Source organism: Carya illinoinensis, chromosome 4 (genome assembly GCF_018687715.1).
Source record: "Carya illinoinensis cultivar Pawnee chromosome 4, C.illinoinensisPawnee_v1, whole genome shotgun sequence".
NCBI lineage: Eukaryota > Viridiplantae > Streptophyta > Magnoliopsida > Fagales > Juglandaceae > Carya > Carya illinoinensis.
This window is the reverse complement of record NC_056755.1, coordinates 38187501-38205246: the sequence shown is the minus strand read 5'-3', so window position 1 is coordinate 38205246 and position 17746 is coordinate 38187501. Positions and strand designations below refer to the sequence as shown.

At 33.4% G+C, this 17746-nt stretch overlaps 1 protein-coding gene and 4 non-coding genes across 6 annotated transcripts; 1 reads left to right on the top strand and 4 right to left on the bottom strand.

Annotated features, from left to right (window-relative positions):
* Window positions 1-9276: 9276 nt before the first annotated feature.
* On the top strand, window positions 9277-12438 carry LOC122308279 (chloroplast processing peptidase-like). 2 transcript variants are annotated; one of them, XM_043121520.1, is made up of 5 exons: window positions 9277-9897; window positions 10424-10561; window positions 11194-11280; window positions 11879-11941; window positions 12052-12438. In XM_043121520.1, exons 1-5 carry the CDS (start codon window positions 9361-9363, stop codon window positions 12133-12135), a joined length of 909 nt encoding a protein of 302 aa, XP_042977454.1. In that variant the 5' UTR covers window positions 9277-9360; the 3' UTR covers window positions 12136-12438. The 2 variants fall into 2 exon arrangements, with proteins under 2 accessions (XP_042977454.1, XP_042977453.1); XM_043121519.1 differs by having other exon boundaries at window positions 9283-9897; window positions 11879-11946.
* Window positions 12439-13651: 1213 nt separating this feature from the next.
* On the bottom strand, window positions 13652-13748 carry LOC122308651. Its single transcript, XR_006242166.1, has one exon. It is a non-coding gene; the product is annotated as a small nucleolar RNA Z43 (small nucleolar RNA).
* A 506-nt stretch (window positions 13749-14254) lies between these two features.
* On the bottom strand, window positions 14255-14342 carry LOC122308643. The gene has a single exon (XR_006242162.1). It is a non-coding gene; the product is annotated as a small nucleolar RNA snR60/Z15/Z230/Z193/J17 (small nucleolar RNA).
* Window positions 14343-14429: 87 nt separating this feature from the next.
* On the bottom strand, window positions 14430-14512 carry LOC122308664. Its single transcript, XR_006242178.1, has one exon. It is a non-coding gene; the product is annotated as a small nucleolar RNA U83 (small nucleolar RNA).
* Window positions 14513-14935: 423 nt separating this feature from the next.
* LOC122308652 lies at window positions 14936-15036 on the bottom strand. Its single transcript, XR_006242167.1, has one exon. It is a non-coding gene; the product is annotated as a small nucleolar RNA Z43 (small nucleolar RNA).
* Between the last annotated feature and the right edge of the window lie 2710 nt (window positions 15037-17746).

Here is a 17746-nt window from a genome sequence, read left to right as displayed (position 1 = left end):
TACATGTAGACAACAAAATATCAAGAAAAAATTTTTAGGGATTTTTTTTTGGGGAGCGGCGTTTATCAATTTCATGCATGCAAGAAATCCTGATAGAATAGATACAATTTAAACCAAGCTCCTAGCTAATTATACAACTTCTGTAGTCTATTATACATATAGATGGATGCTGGGTAGAACTGGGACTTGCAATATGTCTAATGAAACATGGTTAGATTCAAAAGGCAATATTGCCTATCTTTAGCCAGACTAAGGTTGGCTACAATGACTACAATTTCAATGGACCAACTTCTGGCAAGTTTTAGCATTACCTATTAGTGATTCAAAATCCAAATATATCTACATTTGCAACATAAAAGAAACTGCATATTATTTCAAAATGCACTGAAAAGAAACCTCCTCAATAAAGTTAGTGAATCTATAAAGTTATTTAATGGATCTTCTTCATACTTGAGAGGCCTTGAACTGAGTGGAGTTAACAAAAAAGAAAACACGCTATTATTGGCACAAAGAGGATGTCATAATTAGAAACTTAGGACATATCTACAACTAGCTTTTACAATTCAAAGGTAAAAAAAGAATGATCTTAAGGGGAAAAGCAATAGGTGTTAAAGAACAACATCATTTTTGTTTTATTGTTTTTTGTTTGTTTTTTTTTGTTTTTTTTGTTTTTATCTAAAACTTGTTACCAATTTTATTTCCATAAATTTCATGGAAACAGTCATATTTCTAATAACTAAAATATGCCCAATAAACACTCCAATACGGCTAATTATCATTCTTATTTTTATGTTAGGATATCCTAATAACTACTCCAAACCTTCCAAATCACATCCACGGTTATTATGGACTAGTGCCTGCATGGTCATCGGCTTTTATGCCATATATATATATATATATATATATATATATATATATTTATTTATTTATTTATTTATATATCAATATCCAACCAACATGCAAATGGTGATACAACCTAGATCTTGTCCTCTCTTTTTTTTTTTCATTTTTTGGAAGTTTAATTGCTTTCTTTTTTGGTAGAACGATAGTTACCCATTTCAATATGGGATGGGACCTCCAGTGGAGCTCATGGCTACAAGCTCCGGAACCCAAGAAAGATTTGGTCAAGAGGATACATCCAGTTGTAGGGAAACTGGAGCACCATGTTCTTCCTCCAGAGTTGATGAACAAGGTGAAAAGGATAGGCTAAATTCATGGGAAACCAACGATGGCACTGCTGAGACACCTCAGTGTGACCAAATGGATGGTAGTGATATGATTGAGGAGCCAAAGGCAGGGATGAAGTTTAATTCTTTTGAGGAATTAATGACCTATTATAAGCTATATGCTAAGAAATCTAGGTTTGGATCCATGACACAAAGGAGTGAGAGGGATGCCGATGGGCTTGTGAGATATGTCACCCTTGGTTGTGCCCATAGGGGAAATGATCAGAATAGGACGATGAATGTCGCCAAACCACGCCCGACAGGAAAGACTGATTGTAAGGCAATGATTAATGCCTTAAAAGTTAAAGGAAAGATGCGGTTGACCACAATTCATAATACCCATAATTACGGACTGAGTACACATAAATCCCACTTCTTCCTATGTAATCGCCAAGTTAGTGAGACCGTAAAAAGATAACTAGATACTAATGATCTTGCTGGCATTCGAATGAACAAGAGTTTCGGATATCTTGTTGTTGGTGCGGGAGGATTTGAGAACCTCCCATTTTTAGATAAGGATTGTTGCAATTACATTGATGAGGTAAGACATCTTAGACTTGGAGCAGGTGGTGCTGGAGCGCTTCAAGACTATTTTTCTAGGATGTAGTACAAGAATCCCGGATTCTTTACCTTGATGGATTTAGATGATGATGGGAGATTAAATAATTTATTTTGGGCAGATCCACGTAGTAGAGTAGCTTATGAAGATTTTGGTGATGTGGTAACATTTGACACCACGTATCTAACAAACAGATATGGGATGCCCTTTGCATCCTTTGTGGGTGTAAACCATCATGGCCAATCGATTCTCTTGGGAGCAAGGTTAATTTCGAGTGAGGACACCGATACTTTTACATGGTTATTTCAGACCTGGCTATAGTGTATGGATGGTATAGTCTGCCAGCTATTATCACTAACCAAGATAAAGTAATGAAAAATGTAGTTTCTATTGTATTTCCAAACAGCCGACATAAATTTTGCTTGTGACATATACTGAACAAAGTCCCCGAGAAGTTTGGCTCCCATCGTGCCTGCAAAAGTGGCCTGAAAACTCAACTAATGAAATGTGTGTATGATAGTCAAAAAATTGAGGAGTTTGAGAAATCATAGGAAGAGTTAATTAGCACATACTCATTGCAAGAGAATATTTGGTTGTAAGGTTTGTATGCTGAGTGCGAGCACTGGGTATCGGTATTCCTAAATGAGTATTTTTGGGCTGACATGAGTACTAAACAACGAAGCAAGAGCATAAATGTATTTTTTGATGGATATGTTCATGCAAAAACTAATTTAAAGGAGTTTATTGACCAGTTTGACAATGCCTTGAGAAAGAAAATTGAGAATGAAATCAACTCGGACTTCCACTCATTTAGCATTACAATTCTATGCATATCTAGATCTCTAATCAAAAAGAGATTCCAAGAGTTATACACAAATGCAAAATTTAGGGAAGTTTAGCAGCAAGTTATGGGTGTACTCGATATGGATCCATCACTACTTAGATGAGATGGTGTGAAGAAGACCTATCTGAGAGAAGATGAAATTTGTGTTGAGGAGTTCACTAAACATGTTACATATTATGTGGACTTTAATGAGGAAGAATGCGATGCTAAGTGTTCGTGTGAGTTATTTCAGATGAGGGGATACTATGTAGACATGTCTTGGTCATATTCAAATGTAATGGGATAAAATCTTTACTAGATAGATACATTTTAGATCGATGGAGGAAGGACATCAAATGGAGATACATGTTAATCCATAGTACTTATGACACAGGGTCTCAGCGGGAAGATACTAACAAATATTCAAGCCTATTGAATATTTATTATCGGATGATTATTCTTGCAGTAGGTTCGAAAGAGCATACCAAGGATGCAACTAAAAAGTTATATGAAATGATTGAGTTATATCATCACAACCAAGAACCCCTCCAATGACCCAAATGGGTTATAATGTTGGTTGCACAACAAAGGTCACAATTGGTAGTTTGCAACAAGTACTCAGTCCACGAGTTGTGCGAGGAAAAGGCAGATCCTCATCTCTAAGGAGAGCATCCAGGATGGAGCAAAACATGTGAAAAGTTAAAGTAAGGATGAAGAAAGCAACTGTAAAGGGAAAATGTAAAAATGTTCGATAATTTTAATAACAATAATATTTGCCATATACATGTTTATTTGGGTTGATTTCTTTATGGAAATATTGTGATGATTTTTGCAATTACACTTGTTACTTGATTATTAGTGAGATAGAGGATATACGCTAGCCTGAGATACGCATAGGAATTTATTTGGGCTATTTGAGATAGATATGTAGGCATATATATTTTTGTTTTAATTGCTACCACATTTGGAAAAGTAATTTTTAAATACATTATACTTATATTTGCCATATTTTTGTTATCTATCTATTACTAGACTGCTCTAATCAACTCAACTTTTGACATTAGTAGAACCCAAAATATGGTTGGGAATCAAGAAAGTGTAATATTTCTAAACTTTTGATATATTAATAGTCATATTGATGTCACATTAATATTTGTTATTTATTATTTATAGATGCAATTTGGGTTTGATGGATCACAATCGATGCAATGATATGGTTGCATTTTAATTTCTGTAAATATTTGTTCAAACTTTATAACTTGTAGTTCAATTTTGTGGTATGTGCATGAAAATTGTGTATAAAATATGACTTCTCATTAAATATTTTTAATTTAGAGGGATGCATGAGTATTATCTGTGGAGGTTATGCTGCTGATTTTTGTTGAATAATTGGAAGAAGAAAGCTTGGCAACATCCAATTTTTGCTAAGATTTTTGGAAGAAATTTGCAAGTGATAGGTTTTGTAATTATTTTTGTAAGAAGAAAGCTTGGTGGTTATAGTTTTTATAATTATTTTGGTGGGAATAAATCTTGCAAGTGACATGTTTTGTAATTATTTTTGTAAGAAGAAAGCTTGGTGGTTATAGTATTTGTAATTATTTTAGTGGGAAGAAATCTTGTAAGTGACATGTTTTATAATTATTTTTGTAAGAAGAAAGCTTGGTGGTTATAGTTTTTGTAATTATTTTTGTGGGAAGAAATCTTGCAAGTGACATGTTTTGTAATTATTTTTGTAAGAATAAAGTTTGGTGGTTATAGTTTTTGTAATTATTTTTGTGAGAATGAATCTCTTATTTACAGGTTTTGTAATTATTTTTATAAGAAGAAAGCTTGATGGTTATAGTTTTTGTAATTATTTTTGTGGGAAGAAATCTCTTATTTACAGGTTTTGTAATTATTTTTATAAGAAGAAAACTTGGTGGTTTTTTTTTTAATTATTTTTGTAGGAAGAAATCTCTTATTTACAGATTTTGATGTTATATTTGTGTGAAGCAAGTTTGGAAAATGATAGTATTTCCAATGTTTGCAATTCTGCTAATGTTTTGATGAAGTGTTTGAGGAAATGGTTTGAGTAGGATGATTATGCATGCCAGGAGTATAACATGACTCAATTACGTACCCTCCCTTCAAAACGCTACAATACGACAATCTATAAATAGAGAGGAAAAAGTGAACCAGTTTTACAAGTGGGTAGTTTTATGATTTTGTTCCCATAAGTCTAGTAAAATAAGCGTTCATGTAAAAACTGAGTTAAGGGGTAGTTGTCATTTGAAAGCATGTGGAAGGGGAAGTTGAAAGGAAACGCCAACTGTGCATGCAACCAACTTCTAGGACGCAATGGTATGTGGAAGGGGAAGTTGAAAGGAAACACCAAGTGTGCATGCAACCAACTTCTAGGACACAATGGTCTTCTCATAGTGTATTATCCTTTTCTCCCCATTTTTTGTCACCATTAAAGCTCAAACCGCAAAATTGGGTTGATAATTCTTGTCACATTAATATTTGATCAATTTTCTAGAAGTTGGTTCTACAAACATTTTAATTATACAAATATGTCTAAGATGTAACATAAACCACTACCCATTCAGACTAAACTACAACTCAATTCTCTAAATAACTTATAACACAATTATACAAATCTAATAAATAAATAACTTATAATACTTAAAATTTCAACAACAACTATGATGTAACATAAACCACTACCAAGTCAATAAATAACAACAAACAACAAGTACAAAACTCCAAAACACTCGGGGTAGCATGCGTGAATGCCTTAGGACAGCTTCTCTCTCAAGAAGCACTAACTCCTTTTTCCAAATCTCCTCATTTCTACTGAATAGCACCATCACTCTCTTCTCAATGTCATCCACAATATTACGGAGCTCAATCTCCCTTTTTATGACATCGTTGAGTCTCTTCTCGAGTTCTTCTTCCTTTCTTAATAGTTCATTTTTTATTTCTTGTAGATCAGGCTCTATGCATTGATTATCATTTGCCTACTTGAAATACCTGCAGTATAGTAATCCTTGATATTTGCCCACATATATAAAAATGTTAGATGTATGTAATATTAATCAATATATTAAACATGTTACATTACAAGTCATGTAGTTACCTGTGTGTTGTATTTTGGACACCTTAAAAAGGGTCGTTCTGGATTTCTTTTAGTATTTGAGTATTTTAATGTAGCTTCAACCTCACAGAAGCATCATGGTTGACCCAAAGTGAGTTTGCCAAAGGATGAAGAAGACAGTGATGATGACGACATTCTAACATGAACCAAAATCACAATGGAAATGCACTCACATCAAAAGACACGCATAAACCGCAAAACTCTATTTTTCCTAGTGAATCATTATGTTGAAGAAGTCAAGTAAATATAAATGGTCAATCAAGCAATATACAGAAAATCAAAAAATTTTAGCAAAGTAGCATACATGAAATTCCATTTAGTAATTTTTAAATCATCCACAGGGTTGAATAAACAAAGTAGCAGTATTTTTTTAGAAACAGATGAACTCTCTATTTTTTTTTCCAGAATAAGAGTTGCATATGAATATCACTAATAAGTATTAACTAGATCTTTAACCTCCAGTCATGAATGTTGTCCACTTAGACCTAAAGCAAAATCAAATGAGGTATAAGTCTTGTTCGTGTTTGGAGTTAAGTGCAGGTTTGTAAGTGGTAAAGCAAAATGCTACTATATTGGACACCAAAAAATTTTCATTAATATTTGCTTCACTCAAATTTATCGGTAAGGTAACCCACCCATTTCATTGACAACGTCCATGCCGCTTCCTCAAAATTTATTTTTTTTTATTTTTTGCAAGTTATTTATACTCTTCCAAAGATACACACATTCTATCTTACGCACCTCTAGAAGTGGGTGTAATTCAATAAAATGTGGGCCGATTATTGTGACACTTTCTAGTCGATGGTCATAATGAGTTATCGAAATGAAAGACTTTTCTTGCTTAGAAATGCTAAAATTAAGTTGCAAATTCACTTATTAAACAAGAACATGTTTTAAGGTAACAGAATAGTAAATACACAATTATTAACAAAATTTTGGTCTCATCTCTCATAACTTATTTGGTTATACAGATTATGTGAAGTCTGGTAATTCCTCTTTCTTTAAATTAACCATACTACTCCTTCATTACAGAAGATGCTTCATAAGAATTTTTAAATCTAAATTTTTGTTACTGTCAAAAACTTTAAAACAAACACAAAAAAGGACAAAAAAAGACTTGTGGAAATCTGGAAGCTTTTCAACAACTACTCCACTCTTTTGACTTAAAATTTCATGACACATTCACTAGTCTAAGCATGATCATAGGCACAACCCATTCACTAATCCAAGCATTCAAAAGGAATACAATGCACATAAACCATAAGCATAACCCCTTCACTAGTCCAAGCAAGACCACCAGAAAAAAAAAAAAAAAAAAAAAATCTAAAGCAAAAGAGTTTAAATGTAAAACAAAAGCAAATAACAGACTAAGAGAAAATAATGCATAATACAAAAATAATAATAAAAAGTAGCCTTCCACCTAGACCGGACAGAGGTAAGTGTCTTCCTTATTCGTTGATCACCTTCCTCTAGGATTAGAGTTTCAAGATAAAGGTAAGTGGAAGTACAATGATTAGGGTTACGATTTCGGGATGAGGGAAAGGGTTAGGGTTTTGAAATGAAGGGAAATGGGTTGGGTTAAGGTTAGGAGGGAGAGAGGTCTACTAGGTCATCTGCGAGGGAGGTGAGAACTCGGGAGGAAGGGAAATGAAAGGAGATTGACGGAGAGTGCATTTTCCAACACAGAGAGGGCATTCGAAAGAGAGGAAGAAAGGAAGGGGGTTCAAGGGCCAATAATCACAGAGGGGGTCTTTGAAACACAGAGAGGAAGGAATGGGTTTTTACGAAGATAAACACAGATTGGGCCTTCGAGTGTTCGCAACATAGAGAGGAAGGAAGGAAGCTTCGAGGTTTGTAAGTACAGAGAGGGTCCTTCGAAGGAGATAAACATAGAGAGGAAGGAAGTAAGATTCAAGAGATAAACACAAAGAGGGTCTTCGAGTTTTTGAATCACAAAGGAAGGAAGGAAGGGGGGGGATTTGATCGTGTGAAATGAAGGCAATTCATCTAAAACTAAAACGCATTCGTTTTGATTTTTCCACGGCAGCATGTTTGCCCCGCATTTGCACACATCGACTACATCTAGACTTTTTGTTTTCATAATAGAGACTTTAATTAATTGAGTTTTATTAAAAATTTCTACTACTAAAAATAATTTATTATTTGAGTAATGCTAATCATCATCTATTTTACCATCATTCTTTCATCATCTCATGATGTGGTAATAAATTATTAGAGATTATTTATTATTTTTCATTTGTGAGTTTATCATTTAATTCCACGTCAAGAAATGTTGAGGGGATGATGATTAAAAGGATTACAAATAAATTTTTACTATTATTTTTAGGGGTGTAACTAATTTGATTCAGTCCGATTTTGAACAATTTTTTAAACTGAACCGGTATACACTAATTTTGAAATTTTGAGAGTCCATATAGACCGATTCATAATTGAAACCAAAACTTTTAATTTTTCTAATTTGAGTCTGATCCGGTCTTATTTTCCAGTTTACTGTTTACACTTGTGACATTATATAAGTGTAATATTATAATTTTTTTAATACTAAACTTAATTGTTAAAATTTAGTATTTATTATTAACAATACTAATTCATTAATATTCAATTATACTAGTATAGTATAAGTAGTGTCTAACTTAGATTAATAAACTTGAATAATAAATGAAAATACTAGTATAAATAGTGTCTAACTTACATAAAATGTTATATTAATTTTAGGAAAATGCTAAATTTATTTAAGAAAAATATACAAAAACACTTACTTCTTCACATATTTGTTATTGATAGGCTAAAAATCATAAAATTTGAAATTCAAAATTTGAGTTTTATAAAAGATTGAGTTTTGTAAGTAAAATTGTAAATAAAAATATAAGTACATATAGTTCAACTCTTAATTTTATATTATAAGATTAATAGTTTTAAATAATAAGATTAGAATTTTATATTATATTAATTAGCAATTTAGTATATAATATAATTAAAAAAATTATATATATAAATATATCAATCAATTGGATTTAAACTAATTTTTAAAATATAAAAATCAGTATGGTATCAATTTAAGACCTATTTCAATTCTTAAAAATTGATATCCATCCGGTATGGTTGAAATGATTTTTTTTTTAATTTTTTTTGTCAAAGTTATGGTGTGTGGCGTTGACGTTAGACTAGATTAGGACTAGATGCTTACCTTTTCTTTACTAAACTTTTAAGTTATTAAAATTATTTTTAGACGTTCCAAACTCGAACCAAGGTATCTGGGTTCTCGAGTTTATTAAAAGAAAAAATTTAGTTATATGTATAATTATATATTAATACATATACCAATATATTATAATTAATTAAAAAATAAATTTTATTAAAAATAATATTAATTTAAATTTTAAATATAAAAAATTAATATTAATATACATATTAATATATAACTTTATTTATACAAAACTCTTATTTGGTATTTGTCACGGCGATTAGTTTCGCCTTGAAACAGTGAAAGTCGCCACCACATCTGAAGGAGTAGATCCACCCCCATCAATATAAACTCTGCGACTTCAGTTATCGCAAACTTTAGAAATCCGACTGTATTGCCTGACAGAAAGACATGCTATCTCTTCATTGTCTTCATGTCCTCCCTCCGTCACCTTCCTTTCAAAACCCTAATTTCTCTTCAATCGTTTTCCTCAAACCCACTAAATATCTTTATTTTCCAATCTTCAACCTCCGCCCAATTTCACCCACCTACTTCGCCTCTATTTCCAAAACCCCAAATTTCCTGGGGTTTAGGCTCCAAAACCACAGGACCCACCTCCAAAGTCTCCATTGCTATGCTTTTAAGGACTCTGCAGAGGATACAAATGCTGTGTTGGAGTCGGGAAGTGGAGGAGGCGCAGGAGGAAAAGGGGGTGAAGGAGATGGGGGTGGTGGGGAAGGTGGGGATGATGGGCAGGTGGAGAAGAAGAGTGGGGGTTCTGGGCCTTTGCCTGACTGGTTGAATCTCACTTCTGACGATGCGAAGACGGTGTTTGCGGCACTGGCGATATCTCTAGCTTTCCGGTCGTTCGTGGCCGAGCCGAGGTACATTCCTTCGTTGTCCATGTATCCTACATTTGACGTCGGAGATCGAATTGTGGCGGAAAAGGTAGGCTTGGTTTGTTATTATGGGGAAGGTTCGTTTTCTCTTTGACTTTATGTTTGGTGATGAGGTTTGGATTATATTCATGCTTGTGATTGGGTTGAGATTTGGATTACAATATTACAATTTAGAAGTCTAATGTGAAGTTTATGTTTATATTACAATTTGGATTATATTCATGCGTGTTAGCTTGATACTTTCGGTGACAAAAAATAATCTTGGAGTTTTGAAGTTGCGATGAATGGATAGGCTCCGGTGACATAGTTTAGTCGTTTAGTTTCTGGAGTAGGAGAAGGAAATAATTGATTGAGTGTAGAATTGTTTTATGAGATTCTTTACCAAGTAACTGTAACTGAAAGGTCTTTCTGACCTTTCCCTTAAAAGTGAAAGACTATGTAGATTGTAAACTCAATCTTTATTTCAAACATTGTACTCAATATGCCGTTAATTATAGTGGTACTATGACTATTGATTAGATATTTTGTTTTGAAGTACATTCACCTAATGAAAATATATGTCCTGGCATTCACAGGTTTCATATTATTTCAGAAAGCCATGTGCAAATGATATAGTTATATTTAAAAGTCCACCAGTCCTTCAAGAAGTGGGATATACTGATGATGATGTCTTTATTAAACGAGTTGTCGCCAAGGAAGGTGACGTGGTGGAGGTGAGATCAATGCACAAGGCCTTTTATGCATAACATTCTGTAGTTTTCTTCTTTGTTTAATAATTTTTGCTACTGCAATTCACATCATCCTGAAAAATTGTTGTTGTGTATAGCAATTTGTTATGCTAGAAAATAAAGAAACTAATGAAATGAGAAAGCAAGTGCAGACTATGTCTTTCATCCCTTTTTTCAGAATATTTCAGCTTATGTTAGGTCCACAGGATATCTTAAGTATTAGAAGTTGCACATATCCTTCTAGCTCTTGCATGTGAGTGTATTTGTGCACATGTTTAAATAATCACATGTTACTGTTTGCCTGTTTCCTTGTTGCTATTTTTGTGTATTAATGAATCCACACCTGAAGCCTTACTTCTGTTCATTGTCTCTATGTTCTTGTGTATACGTGTATGTGTGTCTCTTCATGAACCTGTAGCTTAGATCTTGCTGTTGATAAGGAAATTAGGGAACCCCTTTAGCCTGCACATAAAGCTAGTCATCATGACAACCCCTTTAATCTTGAATGTTAATGTACTCAGGAGAATATTTAGAATGAGTCCTTATTAAATCAGGCACTACTGTCTTTTGATATCTTGATTGGAAGAATCTAACCATGGGTAATTGTCTGTTTGCAGGTTCGTAAAGGGAAGCTTATAGTTAATGGAATCGAGAGACAAGAAAATTTCATCAATGAACCACCTTCTTATGACATGACACCAATTGTAAGTACCTGGTAAACAAGATTTTATTGATCAAAAGAATAGGCAAAAGTCCAAGTATACAAGACATATACAAGAGCAACACCTAAGCGTGCTTAGTTTAGAGATACAAGGAATTCATGAAACAACAAGCCATAAAAATCAATTACAAACGACCAATGGAGTAAAGTATTGAAAAATAGAGACTTCTAAGCCAATCCATTGACCACACCAAACTTCTTTCATTTCTCTCCCTCCAAATACAACACCATAAACATGTTGGAACCATCTTCTTAGTTGAGGTGATCTGAGAGTTGCCCTGAATGGCTTTCCAAGAAGCTAGGAGGTCCCCTACCCATAGCTAATCCCACCCAAGCAAAAACATCATTCCACAATGTCCTGGCAATCTCACAATGAAATAGTAGATGGTCAACCGATTCTCCACTCTTTTTACACATACAACACGAAATATGATTCGAACCAATAAATTAGAATCCACCAGTAAATAGCCATTTGAGCAAGAAATTGGTAGTTTCTTATATTTTGAGTCATAAATTCTTAAATTTTTGCAGGCACTGTTGATTTCAAAAACACTTATTGAAGTTGTGAGTTTGTTTTGCAGCGTGTACCAGAGAACTATGTCTTTGTGATGGGTGACAACCGCAATAATAGCTACGATTCACACGTATGGTAATATATTTTAATATCAACTTCTAAATCATTACTTTCGACACCCCTGGATTTATTTTCTTCTGTTCTAAATTCTTGCTTGTTTTATGAATGATATTTTGATAGGGGCCCCTTACCAGCCAAAAATATAATAGGAAGATCAGTACTCAGGTATTGGCCCCCAAACAGGGTTGGTGGCACGGTCCTTGAGGCTGGCTGCGCTGTTGACATGCAGGAGAGCGGTCCAGCGACCGAATGAAATCCAGCGTATGGATCACGCCCGCTGCAAGGAAGCTGTACGATTGGATTATAACTTGTGATTATCCCATCGTTTCCCCCTTTTAATATTTCCTTTCATTGTGTACTACTGGCACATTCTTTCCTTAAAAAGGAAGCGTGCTATTTTTATTAGATGGGCTTATTTTTTTGTCAAAAGCCCTAGATATCTCAATCTTAGACGATGTAAAACCACATTGAATCGATGTCTATCTTAAATTTAAATGTTGATATAAATTGCTGACTCGCTCAGATCAACACAAAAGTGATGTACCTAAGCAATGTGTTTGCCTGATAGAAAGGATAGACCAAACAGCTGGAGGGATTATGTCTTCGGAGTAATGAAAACTTGTCAATTTGGCTTCACAGGCAGATAATAATGTACCGAAATCTATGAATATGCATCAGACTAGCGGGGAAGAACAAAATGGTAATTTGCGAGTTTAAATGCTAGAGAACAGTGTGTTCGTGTCGTGAACATTGAGTATCAACCGTACCAACACTAGCATTTCGGACAATGAATTAATGGCACGTGTTGTTTAAAAAAATACAAAATTCGGACAATATTTTAAATTGCTAAAAAACAATTTTTTTAAAAAAAAATAAAGATAGTTGTATAAAGTTTTTGAAAAATATCGTAAGTTTACTACATTCCAGGGTAGACTTGTAAAATCAATGAACTCATGAGGACCAAGCTGCCTAATACGAGTTCGTAAATTTATCACAACTATACAACTTGAAAAATACGAGTTCGACTCACTCGCCTTTACCACACCAAGCTGCCTAAAATCATCCTCATCATCTGTACATTTTGCTCAAGCCACAAGCGACTTTCTACATTTCCAAGAATGCAGAGACAATGTCATTTTTTAAAGAAAAATTTAGTGTACATTATGCCATCCCAAGAATTTAAATGCAAGATATAAAAAGGTGATCATCATCTTTCAGCAGACCCAAAAACACAAAATAGAGGCCCCCAAAATTAGTGTGACTATGAGGGTTCTTCCACCTGTGTGACTGTGTCAACACATGCAACAGACCACCACCATACCATATCAAACTCGAACAGCCCTCACATGGCGAAGATGACAGCTTGCGGCAAACTCACTGCTTAGGAGCAAAATAAAATAATAACAGGGAAAGGTGATAGAAAAATGTTATTTATTATCCTTTCTATTCATCATCCTCTCAATATCACATTAATTGACTGTTTGACAAATAAACCTAACCTGGAGCTTACCAATAATTTGTTGCCGGGGTGACAACGAGGATGGTAAACTCGAACAAAGAAAGAAAGGATGAGGAAAGAAGGACTAACCAAAGAGGGTCAAATTCGGAACCAATTATCATGAACACAACCCTAAAATAATAAAACAATATCACATTTGAAACGAGTAAAGACAGATTACATTTATTTAATTCGATATGCTGTTCAATTTGCAATTTAATGGGACTCAGAATATGGGTGGTGATATATCAGGATGGTCGGCAAGGCCCAAAGAGCCAATTACGACGAACGAGACCTTTCACACAAATCGTCACAGTCCCACAGGTATACCCCATAACATTTAAAAAATAACTTATAAAATCATTAGAACGCATTTTAAAGAAAAATATCTACACAGCCATGTCCAGCTAGCGTTCTTGACAAAGTGTTCAAGAATAAGGCTGACATCAACCAAATAAACATTGGCAGAACAACCCTCATACGAACATAGCATCAATCAAGTCCGTCCATAAAAAATAAATTCTTGTATTAAGGCAAATGCAAATCACGGTTTCCGTATACCTTATATATGATTAAGGGCATCAGATAACATTAAACACAGTAACCTTTAAAAGAAAAAAGCAAAAAGGACGAGATTTCTAAATGGTACTGGAATATACACAACTGATATTCTTGTCCTGAGGCGAACCACCCCAAGAACCCTTAGGACTCGCCCATATAACCTACATCCGGGAACCTAAATTCCTAAGGAGACTAGCACAACAACCCACCGCGGACACAAAAATAGCACATTACCATGCTATAAGAATACTTAGTAAGTATGAACTGGGTCATCAGATAGGAGCGAAAGACGTGAGATGTGATAATCACAGAGTATCATCTGAACTATGCTATTGTTCATCACACGACCCCGTACACAACATAGAAAACAAGAAACCGACTAATCAACATTCATTTAAATAATAAATTGAACTATTAATAACGAAAGGAACAATATGAACGCCTCAGAAGGAAGGCAGTAGTTGTAAATGTAATCACGAACTTTCATACATTGCGCAAATACTGTTTGTTTCATCATCGGCAGCCGTTCATTGGACCAAAAATTAGTTTAAGCTGAGATACCAATCGAAATAAATCTAATAAAAATGAATCAGCTTTTAGTTCACTGCAGCTGTGAACTTTACGCATTAGAAACCCAAATGATAATAAAAGCAGAAACTGGATGTCTCTTCCAGAGCTTTCTCGGTTACCAAACAACATGAAAATTAAAGGGGAAAAATGAACAGTTAAACAAAGAAGGCCTCAGAGAGAAGATTAGATTGATCAACATAGATTGATTCAGACATATGCTTGCCTTTAAAATACTTATTTCATCATCGGCCGACCCACTATGCAAAATAAAATCAAAGACAGAAACAAAAGAAAACCAATCGGATCAACAACTTTCAAATGCTAAGATACCAGGAAATAAAAAAGGGGAAAAACAAAATCGTTTGCTATCTAAAGGGGCTCAGAATATGGGTGGTGATATATCAGGATGGTCGGCAAGGCTCAAAGAGCCAATTACGACGAACGAGACCTTAAATCACAAAGAATCATCATCGTCCCCTGAGCTATCAAAATCGAAATCTGTTGAATCCATTCCCTTCACGTGGAAATTGAATTCAGATCTCGGTGCCTTTCGGTCTCCACACGAAATCGAGTGGATTCAACAAAATAACGAGAACACAAAAAGATTAGGAAAACCAGAGACGTTTTGATTCGACGATCTTAACGACTGCAAAGGACGGAGATAGCTAACGCATCCGAAATCCCATTAATGCAGTCCGTAACTTGGAGGCTGGATGACAGCCACGCTGCTTGCTGCTGGTACTTATAGAGAGGCGGGGAGTGAGGTTCTAGGGTTTGCGTTGTGGCCCGTGGGTAAGGATTTGTTTCGATTCTGCTATGAATCGGGTGAGAATCAGCCGGCCCGGACCGAAAATTTTTGGACCGGACCGGACCGAATTGATAAAGGTTTGTTTTGATTCTGCTATGAATCGGGTGAGAATCGGCCGGCCCGGACCGGCAATTTTTGGACTGGACTGGACTGGACCAAATCGAATTTGGTCCGGTTCGGTCCAATTTTAGGAGGATCGAACTCATTCGGTCTGGTCCCGATCTAGGGTGGAAGTCTAGGGGTTTTCCACCTCGGATTGGACCGGACCGAATAAAAAACTAAAAAATAAAAAAAATTTATATAAATAATTTTATAAATTAATTATATAATTTTTTTACTAATACTAATATTTATAATTATATACTAATACTAATATTTATACTAATACTAATAGTCTAATATTATAATATACTATAGTTATACTTATACTAACATAGACTATATAGTTATATTAAATACTATAAGTAATACTAATACTAATATATAGTTAAATCACTATAAGTATAACTGTATAACTATATATATATTTAGTATGAATGTATTATGATATTCTTTAATGTATAACTATAATATATAGTACTACTATATATTAATATATTATAAGAGTTATAGTATAAATTATAATATAGAAATTATAATATACTAAATCACTATAACAACATAACTAATACTAATATATAGCTATACTATTAGTCTACTATTAATACTATTATATAGTTATATTTTTCACTATAATTAGAATTAATATATAGCTATACAGTTATACTAATACTATTAGTCTATTATATAGTATAAGACTTTTAAGTCTAATATAGACTATACGGCTATAACTAATATTAATAATGTAGAAAATAATTATACTAACTGATTGATTCAACATAACTAATATTACTAATACTAGTATAAGTCTATAACTATATATATTACTAATAATTATAGATTATTAGTATTAATCATAAATTCATAATAACTAAATCATTATAAGTCTATAACTATATAACTATATATATATTTAGTATCAATATATTATTATACTATTTAATGTATAACTATTAACTATAATATATAGTACTAGTATATATTAATATATTAACATATTATAAGAGTTATGGTATAAATTATAATATATCATATATGTATAAATTTATAATGTATTAGTATAGTTAACTTAATATGTAATATGTTAGTATTAAATCACTATAACTACATAGAGTATTAGTAATAAGAGTATTACTATTATTTAATAAAGTATGACATAGAGTATTAATAAATGTATGGTGTTTGAAGAGATATAGTAATACTAGTATATTACATATAGTATTACTATTATTACATATAGTTATTAGTTATAGTATTAGTACTAGTGTATTATTAGTTATAGCAAATGAGTTAATAACTATTACTAATTTACTATATACTAATAGACTAATAATATTAGCATATTACTAATATATATTAATATATATATATAATAATATACTATATATATTAAATATATCACAATATAATTACATAAGTATTAAACAAAATGTCAAAGGATTAAAAAAAAAAAAAAAGTCAATCGTGGACCAAATGGACCAATCGGACCAGACTGGACCGAATGGGACCGGACCGTCCCGTCCCGACCCTTAGGGAGTTTGGTCCGGTCCAGGGTGGGAAAACCCTGGACCAAATAGGTCCGGTCCGGTCCGCAAAACTTCCCCGAACCGGACTAAACCGAACCGAACTCACCCCTAGCTATGATACGTATTACGCGGTGTGTTCCGGTAGGTATCAACACGCGCGACCAAACGAAGCATTTTGGTGCATTGATAAATGTCGTTTTATTATTACTGTTTTTTGTGGACGGATGGTGATTTTTAATCCTCATCTAGTTTACTTTTTAAACATCACTAAAATACAAATATTTTTAAATTAATCAATATAATTTTTATAAATTAATTATTACAATTTTTTAAACTAATCATTATAATTTTTTAAATTTTTAAATAAAAATATAAAAAATAATTTAAAATTTTCAAATCTCAAAATAAATATAATATTAAAAATCAATTCTACTACATGTATTTGCCGTTGGATAGCTTTTGCAGAATTGGCTAACCTATATTATTAAAAAATATAAAATAACAAACATGATGATTCATCCTGCAAATTAGTTCAACGCTTAATAACTTACTAAGACCACTCTATTTGGGTTTTCCTCTGTTTTCCTTATTTCTCTCTCCGTACCATTGTCGTTTCATAGTCAGTAGGATTTTCCGTTTAGTACTGGGCGGAGGGGGTTCGAAGCTTTGGCTCCGACCACCTCCTCCCCTAGCCAGCCCAAATGGCTCTGTCCATACGGTTTTCCGTTTGCCCCTTTCATGTTTTTTGTAGTT